General features: G+C 38.0%; 1 protein-coding gene across 1 annotated transcript in view; it reads left to right on the plus strand.

Moving 5' to 3' along the window:
- Nucleotides 1–302: 302 nt before the first annotated feature.
- The window catches only part of PDE3B (phosphodiesterase 3B), an 89,827-nt gene continuing 74,368 nt past the window's right edge, over nt 303–15,761 (plus strand). Inside the window, exon 1 of the mRNA XM_062577793.1 lies at nt 303–1,564. Within this exon, the coding sequence (XP_062433777.1) occupies nt 539–1,564 (1,026 nt within the window). The 5' untranslated portion in view covers nt 303–538. The remainder of the gene's footprint in view (nt 1,565–15,761) is intronic.

Raw genomic sequence — 15,761 nt, forward strand, 5'->3', positions numbered from 1 at the left:
CCCGCCCCCTCCCGCAGCCGTTGGGGAGCCCCGCGCGAGGGCGGCGTGCGCCCGGCAGGAACGCGCCCGCCCCGCCCTTCCCCCTCGCTCCCCCACCCCCTCACGCGCTGGGAGGGAGCGACCGTTAGCGAGCGGCCGTTAGCGCGCAACCGTTCCCCAGGCGCGCGCCGTGCGCAGCTGCGCGAGGACAGGGCGGGCGCGCGGGCGGACGGCCTGACTGAGGGCTGTTCGTCGCTGCGCTCCCACCCCCGCCGGGGTTTTGCCAGCAGCTATTGCCGCTGGTGAGCGCTGGGAGGCGATAGCGAGTCCCTCTCGTTAGATCCGCTTGCGGGGGGAGCGAGACAGAGAAAGAAAGACAGACTTTTACCTTTTTTTCCTCTTTCCCCGTCATGCTCTGGACGCTGCCGCCCCAGGAGGCAGAAGTCGCGGCTCAGCCTGGTGCCTTTCTCCTGAGGAGATGAGAGAGACACGGCGGGGCGAGAGCTAGCGCCACCCGCTCCTTTCCCCCGTCCTCCCCCTTCGTGCTTCCCCGACCACCATGAGGGAAGAGAGAGAAGCCGCCACCGCGGCCGCCTCCCACCACGGACCTAGCAAGCTCCCGCAGCACTACCAGCAGCCGGACGGCGCGGCGGCTGCCCCTCTGGCTCTCCCCGGAGGAGGCAGCGGCCCGGATAACCTGCGGAACGGCTACGTGAAGAGCTGCGCGCCCCCCCTGAAGCAGGATCCCCCGAAAAGCTTCTTCTCTCTGTTGCTGCTGCCCGCCGCCGCTGCCTCCTCCTCCTGGCGGACTCTCCTCAGCCTGGGCGCCCTGGTTGCAGTCGTCCTCTCGCTGCTGGCCTTTCACGGCAGGGGCAGCCCCGGGGGCCAGCAAGACGGGAGCAGCTGGCGAAGCCCCCGGCTGCTGCGCGCCCTGCTGTGCCTGTCCCGCTGCCTCAGCCCCCTCTTCAGCATCGCATGTGCCTTCTTCTTCCTCACCTGCCACCTGGCCCGGGACAAGCGCGGGGAACACGGCGGCGGCACGACTCGCTGGTGGCTGCTGGCGCTACCCGTTTGCTGTTTCTCGGGGGATTTCGTGGTGCTGCAGTGGCTGTTGCCTGCGGAGGGACGCGAAGAGGAGTCGCAGGACCCCGCCGAGCTGCAGGCGGTTGCAGGCAGGCTCTTGACTATGCTGGGCTCGGTGACAGCGCTGACCCTACTGCAGAGATCCGTGAAGCTGAGCCGGAGTCTCCTGATTTTCGTTTTCTCTAGCCTGGTCTGGCTGGTATCGTTCACCAGCCTTAACTCTCTCCCCCCAGCGTTCAGACCGCTGTTGGCCGGCTTGGTCGGGGTGGCAGGCTGCCTCTTGGCACTCTGCGGCTGGGAGCGCGGCATCTTCTCGGCTCAGAGCCGAGGAGCGCACCACGAGCATCATCACCCACGGCTCCCCAGCGTGGAGGAAAAAGTGCCTGTGATCAGACCCAGAAGGAGATCTAGCTGCGTATCCTTAGGGGAAAGTTCGGCCAGCTATTATGGCAGCTGCAAAATGTATAGGAGACCTTCGTTGCCTTGCATTTCCAGAGAGCAGGTAGGTTTCTCCAAAACTGGAGGGAGAAACATTTTCTGAGGAATAATAAGCGCGACTTGCTTTTCCTAACTTCTGTATATATATATATGTGCTGGATGTCTGCTAACTGTCAAACTCCCGTTAAAGAAATAGAGGAATATGGTAGTTCCTTAACGTGTTTTAGTTCCTCAACTTGGTTCTGCGGAATCTGTATTATACTTTGTATAGGAGCTAAGTCGTAATAATACGTTTGCAGTAGGACAGAGTGCTAGCTCGCTATTCGTACGATCTTAAAAATTTTAAAGTTGTCTTAGTCATTAAAAAAAAAAAAAAAAAAAAAAAAAAAAAAAAAAAAAAACACTTCGGCTATCAGCTACTTTATATTTTGGTTGTTTCTTTTCCAAAGCCCACCTCCTCCGCTTCTGGCAGACTGTACAAGAGAAAGAAACCTCAGCTCTCTAACTGCACGGCACTTCTGTTTCTTCCCACTTTCTATCGACAAAATGATTGCCAAGTGCTAAAGAAAAACTAAGTTTTGAGGGATATTGTTTACCGATTTTTGGCGATGTTTGAGTGGTGATTGTCCTTCTACCTTGCAGATTACTGTCTCTTTTTTTCTCTCTTTCCCGTATATCCTTCTTTTCCTCACTCTAAATAAGTTAACATTAAGTTTCGGTTGATTTGATTTAAGAAACTTCTACTTACTGAAGAGAGAACTGTTCAGTAGAGTCTGGAAAGTTGCCCGAAACATTCAGTTTTCTTGAATGGAACTTTGTTGGGTTTTACCTCGTGGAAAACTTTTCAATGAGTCTTGGCTTTTGTTGTGCAAACCCCCATGTGGGGTGGAGTTTGTTTATATTTGGGAAATTACACGTGAACTCCAGGAACACCAATTTGTATTGCCGATGGAATTGGCCCGAGGCTGCTGGAAGTGGATAATCAGCCCGTTATAGGAGGGAGAACAAGAGGAGTGTTTTTAATAATCACTTCACAGAAACTGTTCACTTGCACGTTTATTTCTGCAGAATCCCCCTTCTGTTGTGGTTGACGTTCATGGTTTCTAAATGAAATTCTCTAGTTCTGCGTTAACATTTATTCCGTAATACACCTCTTACGATGGCCATGAAATAGCTCTGAGGAAATATGAGGTGAATCTGAAACGGTGGAGTAGTTCTCGAGCATTTCTTCCCCGGCATTTATAATTCAGAGTAATCCACCAGTAATTTTTTTTTTAACCTGAAACATTAAAGTGCAAATATGCTGAAACAATTAATTCAATAAATTTTTAAATTATTTAATACTAGAAACAATTATCAAAATATTATAATACTAATTGAGATATTTTAGGACTATTATAATAATAACAACTTATTTTCTCTACTCCCTTCTAGGTAGTAAATGCTCTCTTTTTGTCTCGCAGTCATCTGCGATATAAAAAAAAAATCAACAAATTTGATAACTGCTTTCATTAACCTTTCTAGATGATAAAAGGTATTTGTTCTTATGCAAGTTACTGACTGCTTCTTTTGATAGTCATCTCACTTCCTAAAAGCATGTGTATATTTCAAGTTAAGGCATTGCCTGTTCTTTAAGAAATACCGTAAATGTCAACCATAAGTAAATACATGGATTTTACTGAGTGTACTTAAATCTTACATGTTCATAATAAAATGCAACTGTTTGGTAGACATCCAGTATTTGATATCTTCGTTATCACTAGAAGTAAATAGAAACAAGAAAGAGATTTAAGTTCTCTATTTTCCTAGCAGTCTATTGTGCTTTACAGTAAATACTTGTACTTTATTAAAGTTTAAATGGGCTTCATAGATGTATGTTGTATACAATAGTTTGTGGGCAATTTTGTAAGGATAATACAGTTTAAATTGTTTGATTTCTTGTCTGTCTTGGAGAGAGATCAGACATTGTAGAGCTGGTAAGAAGTCAATTGTTTGTGTATGAGGAGAGAAATAAACATCTGGTGTGCAACTTTATTTGAATAAACATTAAATCTTTCTGTATTGTTTCCCTGAAACAGAAGGAATGTATGCACTTACTGCTCCTCAGGGAGCATTTATTATGTTAATTTTCTTTAGAAATTGATTGCATGTCTTGCAGATCTTCATAGAAAAATGTAGGGTTTTTTTTTTCAATATTAATGTTTAGACATAGCAAGGTTAATGAATACAGTGCAATACGGGGAATGTGCTATAAGTCCAGTAGGGCATGGATATTTTGGTAAACGAGAGCTAAGTTACTATAGTGATTATATTTGATGTATTTTATGTGGTTGTTAATGTGAATTGAACCTCTACAAGCAGGAGCAAGTGAAAACAGAAAGATAGATACAGCTTTGAGTTAATCTCGGGGGAAAATAGGGGAATTGACCATGAATTTTTAGTTACTTGTTGATTTGAAATTATGTCTGACTGTCTAGTTAAATACGACGAGGGAATAATTATATTGGGTTGGCTTTTTTCCATGTATATGAACCAGTAGTGCACATACTGGAATTAGATGTCACTGTTGTCTGGGGTAGAGATAGAAATGGGCCCTATGAGCATGATCCTGTAAATGCTTTCTGATTTGAGCAATCTGTATGCTAAACACTTGAATCATCTCTTTCTTTAGTTGGACAGATATGGCAACTATAATGCTGAAAAGTTAGTAAATTGAATTACCTTTGTTCTTACCTGTTGTATGATATCCACACTGCTTTAGCCATCAGTCTACAGCTTCTTGCTATCTATGCTTTTTCTGCAGTACATATCGTTAACAGTGTAATCTGAGAGGGAAAAGTGTATTATAAGTTTACATTTTTATGTAGGTATATCTAAACACCACTGTGAAAATATCTAATGTGTCTAGATCAGAATGTGATATGGCTAAAATTAAAACTAAGAATTACAAGGAAGTGCTATTTCTTTTCTGAATTCTACTGTATTACATTTCGTACTGAAATTTGTACAATTTCAGCCATGAACATGCTTTTTGCGTTCTTATTGCAGTGTTCCTCTTGGGCCTAGGGAGATGCTGCATATTAGTAGTATACTTGCAGTATTTATTGATTGGTATCACAAATTTTGTATAAAACAGAGTTTTAATTACATGTGTTAACTGGATGTTAATCTGCTACTGGTATGAAAGAATCTGTCTTTATTGGCCATTAGCTCTCTATTTTTATTTCTTTTTCTTTTTCTCCGTGGAAGCCAATTCAGGAATGGGAATCTAAAAGGTTCTAGCCAATGTTGCAGCTCTTGTAAGTAATCCATGTCCTGAGAAATAATGTAGTAAACTTTTTTTTCTTTAACATATAGGTCAACAGGTATCTGAGATAGAATATATGTAGGAAATCGTACACAGGAACTTAGATGAGTCAAAAAAAATTTTCTAAAATACTTATTTTTCCTTGCAGAAAGAATAGGCCTTTCTGATTTTTGTATGTGTCCCAAATAGTCTGCAAACATAGCAGCCTTTTGTTTTTCCTAGCTACTGTACTTACTTACTGTTCAAATGTGTAGAAATGCTGACATATTTCATGGATAACACTTTCATGTTGCACTCTCTTAATTATAGGAAGAATTGTCATGTGATTAAGCTATTAGATTAACCCCAGATCTCCCCAACTTCAATTCCTTGCTATTTTATACCTTTTGTGAATTACCTTAGACATATCAGGCCTCAATTACTCTAAAATATTTATGTAACTCAAAATTAATGCAATTCTTAATTTGCTTAGACAATCTATATCTGTTCCTGCTTCCTATTTGTGAAACAAACTGTGTTTCAGCATTCTTAAGTACTCTGGCTGTAAGCTTTTTAGTGCAGAAGCTGCCTGTTGTTACGTATTTTTACAACGTCTGCAGTTCACAGAAGATGACAAAGGATGTTATTAGGGAGGCTGAACACAATTAGGAATTCTGTTAGCTAAGTTTAGCTTAACCTGATTTTTAGATATCTACAACTTGATTTTTTGTTTTGTTTTGGACAGAAATAGGTCAAAAATAAATGTTTGTAAGTTATCAGTGTAGCAAAGGGGTTAAATGTGTCTCTAGGTGTGGTCAACCTGGAGATAAGATGTAGAGGGAGAAATGAAGGACATCATAAGCAACTGTGTGGAAATGCTGGAGAAATCTGGTGGGAGATTGAGAATATTTTATTACAGGAGCAACAGTAGGATAGGAGTGAAGAAGCTGATGGAGGAGAAGGTTCCAAGGACAGCATAGTTAACTGTGTCAAATGGAACTAACAAGATAAAGTACTAATTTTCAGCTTTGACTGACATTTAAACTTCTGCAAGAAAATTTTAGAGATTAGGAACAAAAAGTTCACAGGAAAGTATCTAGAAGGACAGTGGAAGAGAATATGTCCAGACTCTGGTTTGTGAACAGTATGTTCTGTGAGGTTAAATAGGAAAGAAAAGTTACAAGGGATCAGGTAGGAAAAGTGTCATCTGCCAGCATAATCCATGTGTGTGTATGTATATGCCTGCCGGTAGTATCTTAATAATTGAACTTGACTGGCTGAACCAGTTGAATATGAGCGATTATGGACTTATGGGGGAAATTTCAAAGACATCAAATTCTAGCATTTTATGAAAAAAATGGTAGAAACATAAGGGGAACCCTGGAGAGGATGTCTGTATAGAGGTCAAGTCTGCAGTATGAGCTGAACCCTGGGAATCGAGTATTTCATACCATAAGTAAATAACAGAACTAAGTGAAAAAATTTCTCTTAAAGCCTGTGCCTTATTTGGCTTGTTAGGAAGTGAATTTTTAAAAGTTTTTTTTTCTCTCCTATTTTGGTTTTCTGACCCCTAACAAGTGAAAATTTTATGCAGCCTTACTATCATTCAAGCCAATCACATAGTATAGTCATTTGAAGCTATTGGGTCTGGTGCTCATAAAATACTTGCTGAAGATGGAAAAATCTTATGCTTTTATGCAAAGAAAAGGATAAGAGAGAGGGAAATTGGAAAATGTAGTCTTTCCCATCACAGACAGAAAAACTTGTGGAGAAAAACAGGTGAGAAGCTTCTGGTTTATGAAAGAGAAGGGAGAGCAAACCACAGGAGGCCAAGATTATAAAGTAATTTGTTGGGATATCACCCATGTTCTCTAGGATAAAACTATGAAAAGAGAGAACTGAACAAACAGTTTTAGGTGAGAGTCAAGGGGAAAAGAAGTTGAGTTCCAATGTGACTTTTTACTGGAGAAAAAAGTAAAAATGCTTAGCAAGATAGAAAGATGCAACAGAATATATTTTAATAAAAAAGGAGACTTTTCCGCACCCCAAGAGCAAGAATGAAAGATTAAAGGATAATGACCTGGATTGGACAGTTCAGATTTTGTAATGTGTTAGGGAATGCTAGCAAAGCATAAAAAGAGTCAATAACTTTAAGGATCCAGTGGAGCCAAAAGAAAATTTGTCTTCCAAACAGACAGGAATCACCAATACTGAGAAGTCACATGATAGCATGACCTATGCTAATGGATGGTGGTGTTTAGGAAGGGGAAGTATGAAAAAAGCAGATCAGAGATTTGTCCTTAAGAAAGACCTAATTAACTTCATGGCTGTTTTTGATGAGTGTGAAGAAAATGAGGTGTTTCAGGAATGCAAGAGACTGCATGACTAAATGACTGTTAAACTAAAAATATAGTTTCCAGAAGCAGTCTTATGCTTGAAAATGGATCATACAACTTTGGAAAAGGACATAATTCATAAAAAAATAAAGGCAGCTGTTGACCTGGGCTGTGCTTTGATGTGCTCTTTTTCTCATGGGCCATCCCTACGTTTTCATAGTTTTTAATTTAGCATGCTCCTTTGAAACAAGCATAAAATTACTGGGGGAGGGACAGAAGAGGGCACAGGTGTTTAATCTTTGTATATGCCTCTGTTTATTTGGTACTGCATTATTTATGAAGTCTGATGCTGCACTGCCCAATCTTTTTGACTACCAGTGCTAATCTCACTTCGTACAAGAGAAATGGAAAAAGCTGACCGTTACTTCCAACTGAATGACTAATTGAATGGTAACTCTGTTAAATTTTGTTCCCCGGTATTGGGTTGCCAGCCTTAACGCTCCTTTGTGCAAACTTAAATATCTTCATTAGGTTAAAGGCATATTTGGAGCAGATGTTCCATTTGTTGTTCCCTTGATAAACAAAAATAAAAACTTATTTTATGGAATATGTAAATTATCCTTTCCTTAGATTATTTCCTTTTTTTGTAAGATACTTAAGACACGGTAGGAAATATACCACATAAAACTGTATCTGGATGCTCTGGATCTTGATACTTTTTTTGAGAGATCATGCTTCTTCTGTGAGGAATGTTCCAGGCAGTTTTGGTATGAATTAGCAGTATAGGTACATTGGTGTAGCTATATTCATGCTGCTAACAGTAACTGAAAAATATATGTGGTTTAATTTCAAGTGAGTACTTTCATTATGGCAAAACCGCCTCAGTGCTTTTTCCCCTCCCTCCCACCTCCCTTCTCCTCCCCTCTCTGTCTCTGGAGCAATTGTGCCAATGTTAGGTGCTTCTGCTAGCAAGCCTATGTCACACCTGCCTATTTATATTTAAAGTCAGTATAGCTTTATCAGCAGGAGTTCATAATATAGACTAAAGTCTTCTGGAAATGAGTGAGACTTAAGGTTTGCAGAGGAAAATTTTATTAGTTTACTGAGACAACAGTTTAGCTATGACTCCCTGCATAGACAGTATGATCCTTGTATTAGAATGCATCTTTTAACTTAATTATTGGCCATGTTCTATTTTCTTTTAATGTGGTTAAACACTTTTTAGCCTTTAGTTTAGCTCCCATTGTGTTAAAAGGGCATTCTTAAACTAGACTCCATAGTTATACTACACTTGCTGCGTCTTTAGCATGATTTCTGTTCCAATGTGGCCTAGAATTAAAGGCCTACATTTAGTTTTAGTGTCTCTAAAGGTCTTTTCTTTTTTGTTTTTTTTTTTTTGAAAGTCAGTTTAATGTTACAGATTCAGTCACAGATTATTTTCTGATCAGTTTCATTTCCTAAACAATGTTAGGTGATAGCTATTTGCTACTTCAGGAATATAGTTTTATCTTTCTGCCTGGCAGATTTTCTTAAAGGAATTCTATATTTCTGAGTACTCTAAGTTACAAATATTAGATAAGAAATACGGTTCTAAGAATGGGTATCAGTGAGTTTTTCTAGTACTTTTGACTCTTTAGAACAACTTCTTTCCTTTCAGGCAAATCGCTGATACAGTTACTGTTTTTCAGCGTTTGATTGTTGATGATGAGATATCTGAGGATCAGTGGTCATCTTTTATGTGAAAGGTGCATGGTAGCCAAGGAACCATATGGTGTGTATGTGCTACAAAAGTGGATATCATCTTGGAAGCTAAGCTTTTAACTTTTGGAAGGATAGACAAGAAAGGACTTTCTGTGAACATTCTCTGGGGCAGGGATTGATCTTTGTATTTATAGATCATCATCAACACTTAATAAAATTTGATGTCATACTTATGCTTTAATTATACTAACTTAAAAAAGAAAATGCATTTGTGAGAAGTCTTAAGTGATTATTTTCTTCATTAATATCTGTACTAGCCTCAATTGCATTCGGTTTGCCATCTATACAGCCTAATGTGTAAATGCACTAACAGATTCTTTGATGTACATTCTTGCAATTCCACAGTGTCTTATACATTTTCAGTCCCTTAGAATTACACTCCCTGTGTAATTTGCACATCAATTTCAGTTGATTTAAGCCATATTTTTAGATACATGCAGCTGAGGTCTTACGTGTGAGTAGTAGAGAAATCTGTGTTCAAACGTGAAGGTGTGATTAGGACACTGAAAACGTTTAAATCCTGCTCTGTCTGTGAAGTGCCGTCTTCTCTGGCGCTGAATGAATCAGCTCAGATTGGAAGAAGTAAAGCCACATTAGTACATATTTCCACTTGACTAATAGGCCTGTCTGTGAAGCAGGCTTTACTTTGCCTAGGTAGTGATCTCTGTTGATCTGGGTTATGCTGCTTCCATTGAGAGAATCTGTGCAAAAATGCGTTGAACCACACAGGCTTATGTAATATGCATTGTTGCTTATAGCCTGGGTTAGATAAATACATAGATTATTTACGTGAAGGGCTCTTATTCTTCCTGACATGTCGGTGTAGGACGGAGTTAGGATATGAAATACGCTGCAAGAAAACACAAACAAATCTTTGTTGTCCACCCCATGTGTATTCTCTTCCTGTTCTTGTTTTAAACAACCCTGCATTTTGAGGGGGAATAGTATCTATTTCGGATCATTGAAACATACTTGCAGAGGAAGTTTCGCATGAACTTTGCATTGAGAGAATTTCAATTGACTAAGAACATAGATGTTTGTCTAGGCATTCACTTGTCTTTTTCACACAGCACAGTTGAAATATTTTAATTACAAGCATCTGTAAATTTGTTATGTGTACTGATACAAACCCTTTAATTAGTTTTTTTTTCTTTAATTTCCATAGGAAGATCCTTTTCATGCTCATTGTAATTTTGAAAATCTAACTTTTCCATTGGAACTTTTGGTTGAAATTCAAAGTTTGTCTAAAAAAGAAGGTTTTGAAACAGCCTTTGTGTTAATGACCTGTCTTTTTATTGTGGGCTTATTTATTTTTCATAACTGGAAGATATTTATTCAGTGCTGAAGAATAAATTTTTAGAGAAACTTGAAAAAAATTGATTGTCAGGTGACCTTCTTTGATGTCAAGATAGAGGTAAGAAAGCATGAGTAGATGAACAGAGGTCGTGTTAGATGTGTAGATGAAAAATAAATGCTGGCTATTGCTTTTAAGAGTAGCCTATTTTTCTGGGCCCTCTGAGACAATGGCAGTTATTTCAGAGTCTTATGTGAAATGTTCTCAAGATGAAAGTAGTATTTCAGTCCCTGTGTGAAGGAAAAAAATTCTTATGAAGAGTGAAATCAGAAACCATTTAGAAGATCCTAAACTTCAAACTCAAGTCTTGTTAAAACTGAATAAAACTCTATGCTTACATATGAAATTTGTGCAACCCATTATTAAGATTGCTAAAGATAAAACTTCAGGACAAATTTAAATAGAAATTGATGTTATATCTGTACATATTAAACTAGCAGCTTGTTTTTGTTTTATGTTTTAGAAAGTAGCTTACAACTTTGGTAAAATTTTATGCCATGTTTCATATAAAATCATAGAATCACAGAAATAGAGATATAACCTTGACATTAACTGCAAATTCAGTATAACAGTGGGCCTATAAGACTTTTCCTTTAAGTAGTAAATGTATATAGTTAATGTCATTTTCCTTATATAAGACTAGATGCTGTTAAAATCTCATTGCTGAAGTTTGTCTTCTGTACTTGCCTTAACATGTATCCTGGTAGGAATCTACTTAAGAGTCAGCACAGCATTTTACCTTTCAAGTGGAAAAGAACATGTGTTTTACAGTGTTTAATGAATGAGATTATAGTTCCACTTGTCAAAAAGTCAGAGCTTAATGTAATTTTTAACCTTAGGTCTCTAGAGCAGGTGTTAACAGTCTCAAAGCAATACATTCTTAAAGCTATGTTCCTTCCACCATAGCTAGTGGCAGACAGGATTGGTGCCTTATTAGGCACATCTTTAATTATTTGGGCCTTCAAAATGCAAGATAGAGAAATTTCCAGAAGGTTAGTATTAAATAGTAAATTGCTTTCTTGCTTGTCTTTCTCTTTTGAAATGTCATTTTTCTTTCTCCTTTCCTATCCTTAGGTGTTTCTAATTTTAAAATAATTTTGACATCTCTTCTTGACAGTGTAATCTTTATCATTCTATGCATTAGGATCAGTAACATAATTGGATTCAAAATTATGAGTAACTTTCACCAAAGATATAAAAATGCTCTGAAAAAGTGATATTTTGCTTTTTTGGAAGCATATCAACCAAGCTGCTGTTTTTAAAAACTTACTTCTGTAGAATATTTTTACAATTTATAAAGTGGAAAAAATAAATATTTCTTTAGCATTTACAACAAAAATGTCTCTAGTATCTCATGCTTGAATACCAAATAAATGTCCATTACTGAAAAAAGACACACAACTAGACTGCATTTGAAAAGATATGTACGTTTCTTGTTGACATACTCATACAAATCTCATTATTTATCTTGGTGTGTATATATATTACTATAATTCTGTTTTTTTTCCATTTTGTTCTTTTAGTTCTGTATATTAGATGCAAGGCATTTGCTCACCTGCTTTGTTCTCCGTAAGCATGTAACTGTTATCTGTGCAAATTTATTTGTAAGGTCTGGGTTCTTTTGTAGCTAGGAGCCTATTCTTTGCTACCTACAGAGACTATAAAAGCTTAGAAAAATTCTGTTTGTTTCTTGGATGGAGGGGGGCAAAGGTCTTCTAGTTACATTTTATTTTATTTTGCTTGAAGAAGACTAAGGCCTTTAGCCATCTTGCTTTTTGGGGGTATTACTTTCTGATTGTAAACAACTGGGAAGGGAGATTACTAGTTCCAGTGCTGTATTTATTAACAAGAGTAGATAGCTGGCTAATGATTATGGGGAATAAACTGTGCATCAAAAATAAATATGAAATGTCTTGCTCCATTTCTCCCTCATACTTAAAGCAATGGGAAAACACTGAAGAATTTGTATCCTGAAAAGTATCTTTCTGGAATATTAGTCGTGTAAAAAAAAACCCTTTGCCTGATCTTTGTATTACTGAAGTTCATATGAATTTAATTGAAATATTTCATTCTGCTTACAGCATCTTGTCTTGAGCTTTATTTGCCTACACAGGGCAAATAGACTTTTGCAGAACTTCTGAGGAAGAATCTGAACTTTATTTCCCATTTGAGTAAGGCTTTGACTCAGGACACAGCTGGGAAGCTAACAGACGTGCTAGGTCAGTATTTCCTTCTTATCAGCTCTGCTGTGCTTCTTTATATGTTCTGCAGTGGTGGCCTTGCAGATTTCATGAAGAGGAGTAAGCCAAGAAAAGCCCTAGACAAAAAGGAGAGTGTGGTTTTTTGCCTGTGTCTTTACATGCATGTCACTTGGGAGTTCATTTAGCTCTGTCCACAGAGCTAAATTTCTTCTTTGTATGCCAGTCAGAGTATACCAAGAGGTAGAGCTGGAGAAGAAGTGAGTAACTAGCAGATTCCTTAGTAGATTTTTTTTTTTTTAATAAAGCAGACAGCAATTCTGACTGTTGGGAAAGGACATTTAATCATTGATATTTGGATAGACTTTCAAGCCTTGCGTAGAGGCTATCCCTCTATATAAGATGGTCTTGCTATACCTCAGTTAAATAATTAAAATGTTAGGTCATTTGATGCGTATGTTCATATTTAGATGTGAGCATTTTTAATGCTTTCTAATAGAACTTGTCTGTGGACGTTCATCCACTTCTTGGTTCTAGTCCAGATATATAAAAAATAATTTTATCAAAGACCTCCTTAGCAACCATTGTCTATTCTAGTTTTGGATAATCTGTCTGAGCCTTGATCTGCATACCAGAAGTCATCACATGGCAAAGCACCACAAAAACCATGTTAGAGAACAAAGAGAAGGAAATTGCTATCAACAATTCACAGATTGGAGAAGAGGTTTTCTCAGGACTCCCTGATCCATAGTTGAGTAGAGTTGGGACGGGAAGTATTTGGATCCCAGAGTAACCCAACAACCTAAGTCTCACTGGTCTCTGCTGGACTGCTTTCCTCCCACACAAGTTACTCAGCATACTTTGTATCATCACAGCTTTCCTACCTATCATTGTCTCTTCTTTCCTGCAACTCTTTGATCTCCTTGGAATTTCAATAATCAGGTGCCAGACTACTTCCTATGTATTTTTTCTAGCTGTTTTTCTGTTCAACTGAGGAAATTTTTCTTCACCAATAGACACTTTCTCCCTGTTGCTGCAAGTTTCCTTCTGCCTTGGTTGCCATTCCTGCCTGCCATACTATACTGCAAAAGTGGAACAGAGGGGACTGAGGGTATTTGGGAAGAATCCAAAAAGCAATGCAGTGGAAAACTATACTAACAGAGTAGAAAAGTCTACTGATTGAAACGCCTCCATTTAGAGGAAAAAAAATCACCGAAATGCTAACAAGTAGTTAATTGCTAACTAAACTAGAGCATTGATTATATCATGTAAACATAGTATCCTTTTTTGTTTCTTGTTTACTAGGTAAGTATAGCTGCCAGTGCATACTTGCGTGCTGTTCTTTGGGGTTTTATTTCACACTACTCATTTGTACCCTTGAGTGTTTTGGATTGACAATTGGTATTTTGTTTTTTAGACCATGGATAAATTAAGATACTAAATTTCAGCATGAAGGTCTCAAGAAACTGGAGAATCCATGATGTATTTGAAAGAATATCAGGACTGTTTTAGAGCTCCTTTTAGAGCAGTTCAAACTTGATATGAACGTAAGTTTCCTGAATGAGTAAGACTTTGTGAAAGAAATAGTAAAAATAAGTCACCAATTGATCTCCTTCCTGCATGTTCACCTTTTCAATATCTCCTTCCCTTTAGTGGTCAGGAAACTGCTATGACAAGTCTGTATGGCTGGCTGTCACTTTGTCTGCTCTAGAATGTTTGGGGATTTCCCACTTAAAATTGCTCTGTAGAGATCAGCTAGATGGGAGACATTTTCATCACTAAACTGCATGTGTATTTTTCCTTGGTGAAGCCTTACCCAGAGTTTTTATGTTAAGTATCAGACTTTTTAATCTTGCCTTTTTGCTTGTTTATGCCCCATGATTAGTCCATACTACAGAAAGCAGTTATGTTTGCATTGGATGAGCATTGATGTCAGAATGCAAAAAGTCTGTACTGGAAAAAGTTTTTCATTTTTATTCATGTCCTGAAATGGCTAAAATCAAATTAACATTTAACAATAACATCCCCCCCATGCCCCCAAATCATCTAAAGCTTTTTGTATAACGTATTATAAGAAAGATCAGCACATACATATTTTGATTAACATGTGTGATTTAGTTGCCAATACTGTTCTCTAGAATCAGAACTTCCTGTGAAAGATAATTCACTGATGATGAGAGCCACACTCTTTCTGTTCTTTTTTTAGGTTAAAAATGTGGTCTCGGTAGATACAGTAACTTTTTTGTTATAACTTCTTAAGATATGTTCTTGATTTATTTATGAACACATCTATTTTATGTGAATGAGAAGTAGTTTCATAAATCCTCTTGATGTTTGTATCTAATCAATTTTAGTACTGTGTAAGATCAGAAAAAATCTGGAATTATAAAGTACAAAGGTACTGCTATTCAGCTGTTTTATATAGAATCTGAAGATGTCTAAAGTTTTATTTATGGCAGATACTTTATAGTTTACATGGATTTTTGTTTTGATTATGTTTTGGAATATATGGGTTTTGTATTCTAAGTGCTCTTATGCATCCTTTTCTTTTTGATTAAAAAGACTGCCATACACAGTTATTGCAAATATGTAATAAAATTAAAAATACCTACATACAATATTGCTATAAGTGTTGATTTGTAGATATGATAAGTTAACTGTAAAGATGTTAGTCAAGGGTTAACTGTAGTATGTTTCGCTGGCTGTTGAGTGAAACAGGATGCAGTGACTACATTGTCAGACTGCTGGTGTGAGTGCAAACAGATGAGGAAATGCTGGATCAGGCACTTCAGCAACTTGGGCCGTTACCAAGGAAACCGCTTGCGTCATACTTGCTAGCAATTAGCTTACAGTTCTTTTATTTTTGATAGTGTTGCAAGCTGAACTTGACTGTTACAAAGGAAGAGTCTGGCTGCTTCTCAAACTATTATGTTGTGGCTGTGGCTACAGTGATCATGAGAATTTGCAAAATATTACTTTTTCTAAACTGGAAGTATTTAAACTCTCCAGCCTACCTTTACAAAGAATTTGGTAATTGTGCTTGATTCTGAAAGATGTACAACAGAATTTTTCTTATCTATGCAAAAATGCTCACCCTATTTATCAGAATAAAGTTCTGTGTAAGTTTCACCATCACTTCATACATTACCACCTTTTTAGCAATTATGTTGAAGTATTTGTGTGTATTCTAAAGTGTTATTTATTAAAACATGGTTTTCAAAATGAATATTGAGGTGTAACCTCCAAAATAACAGATCTTTTTCTGAAGACTTTCATATATATGATTAAAATTCAGTAACATCCAGTGGTTACCTAGCCACTAATAT

This window comes from Rhea pennata, chromosome 5, assembly GCF_028389875.1.
Source record: "Rhea pennata isolate bPtePen1 chromosome 5, bPtePen1.pri, whole genome shotgun sequence".
NCBI classification, from domain to species: domain Eukaryota; kingdom Metazoa; phylum Chordata; class Aves; order Rheiformes; family Rheidae; genus Rhea; species Rhea pennata.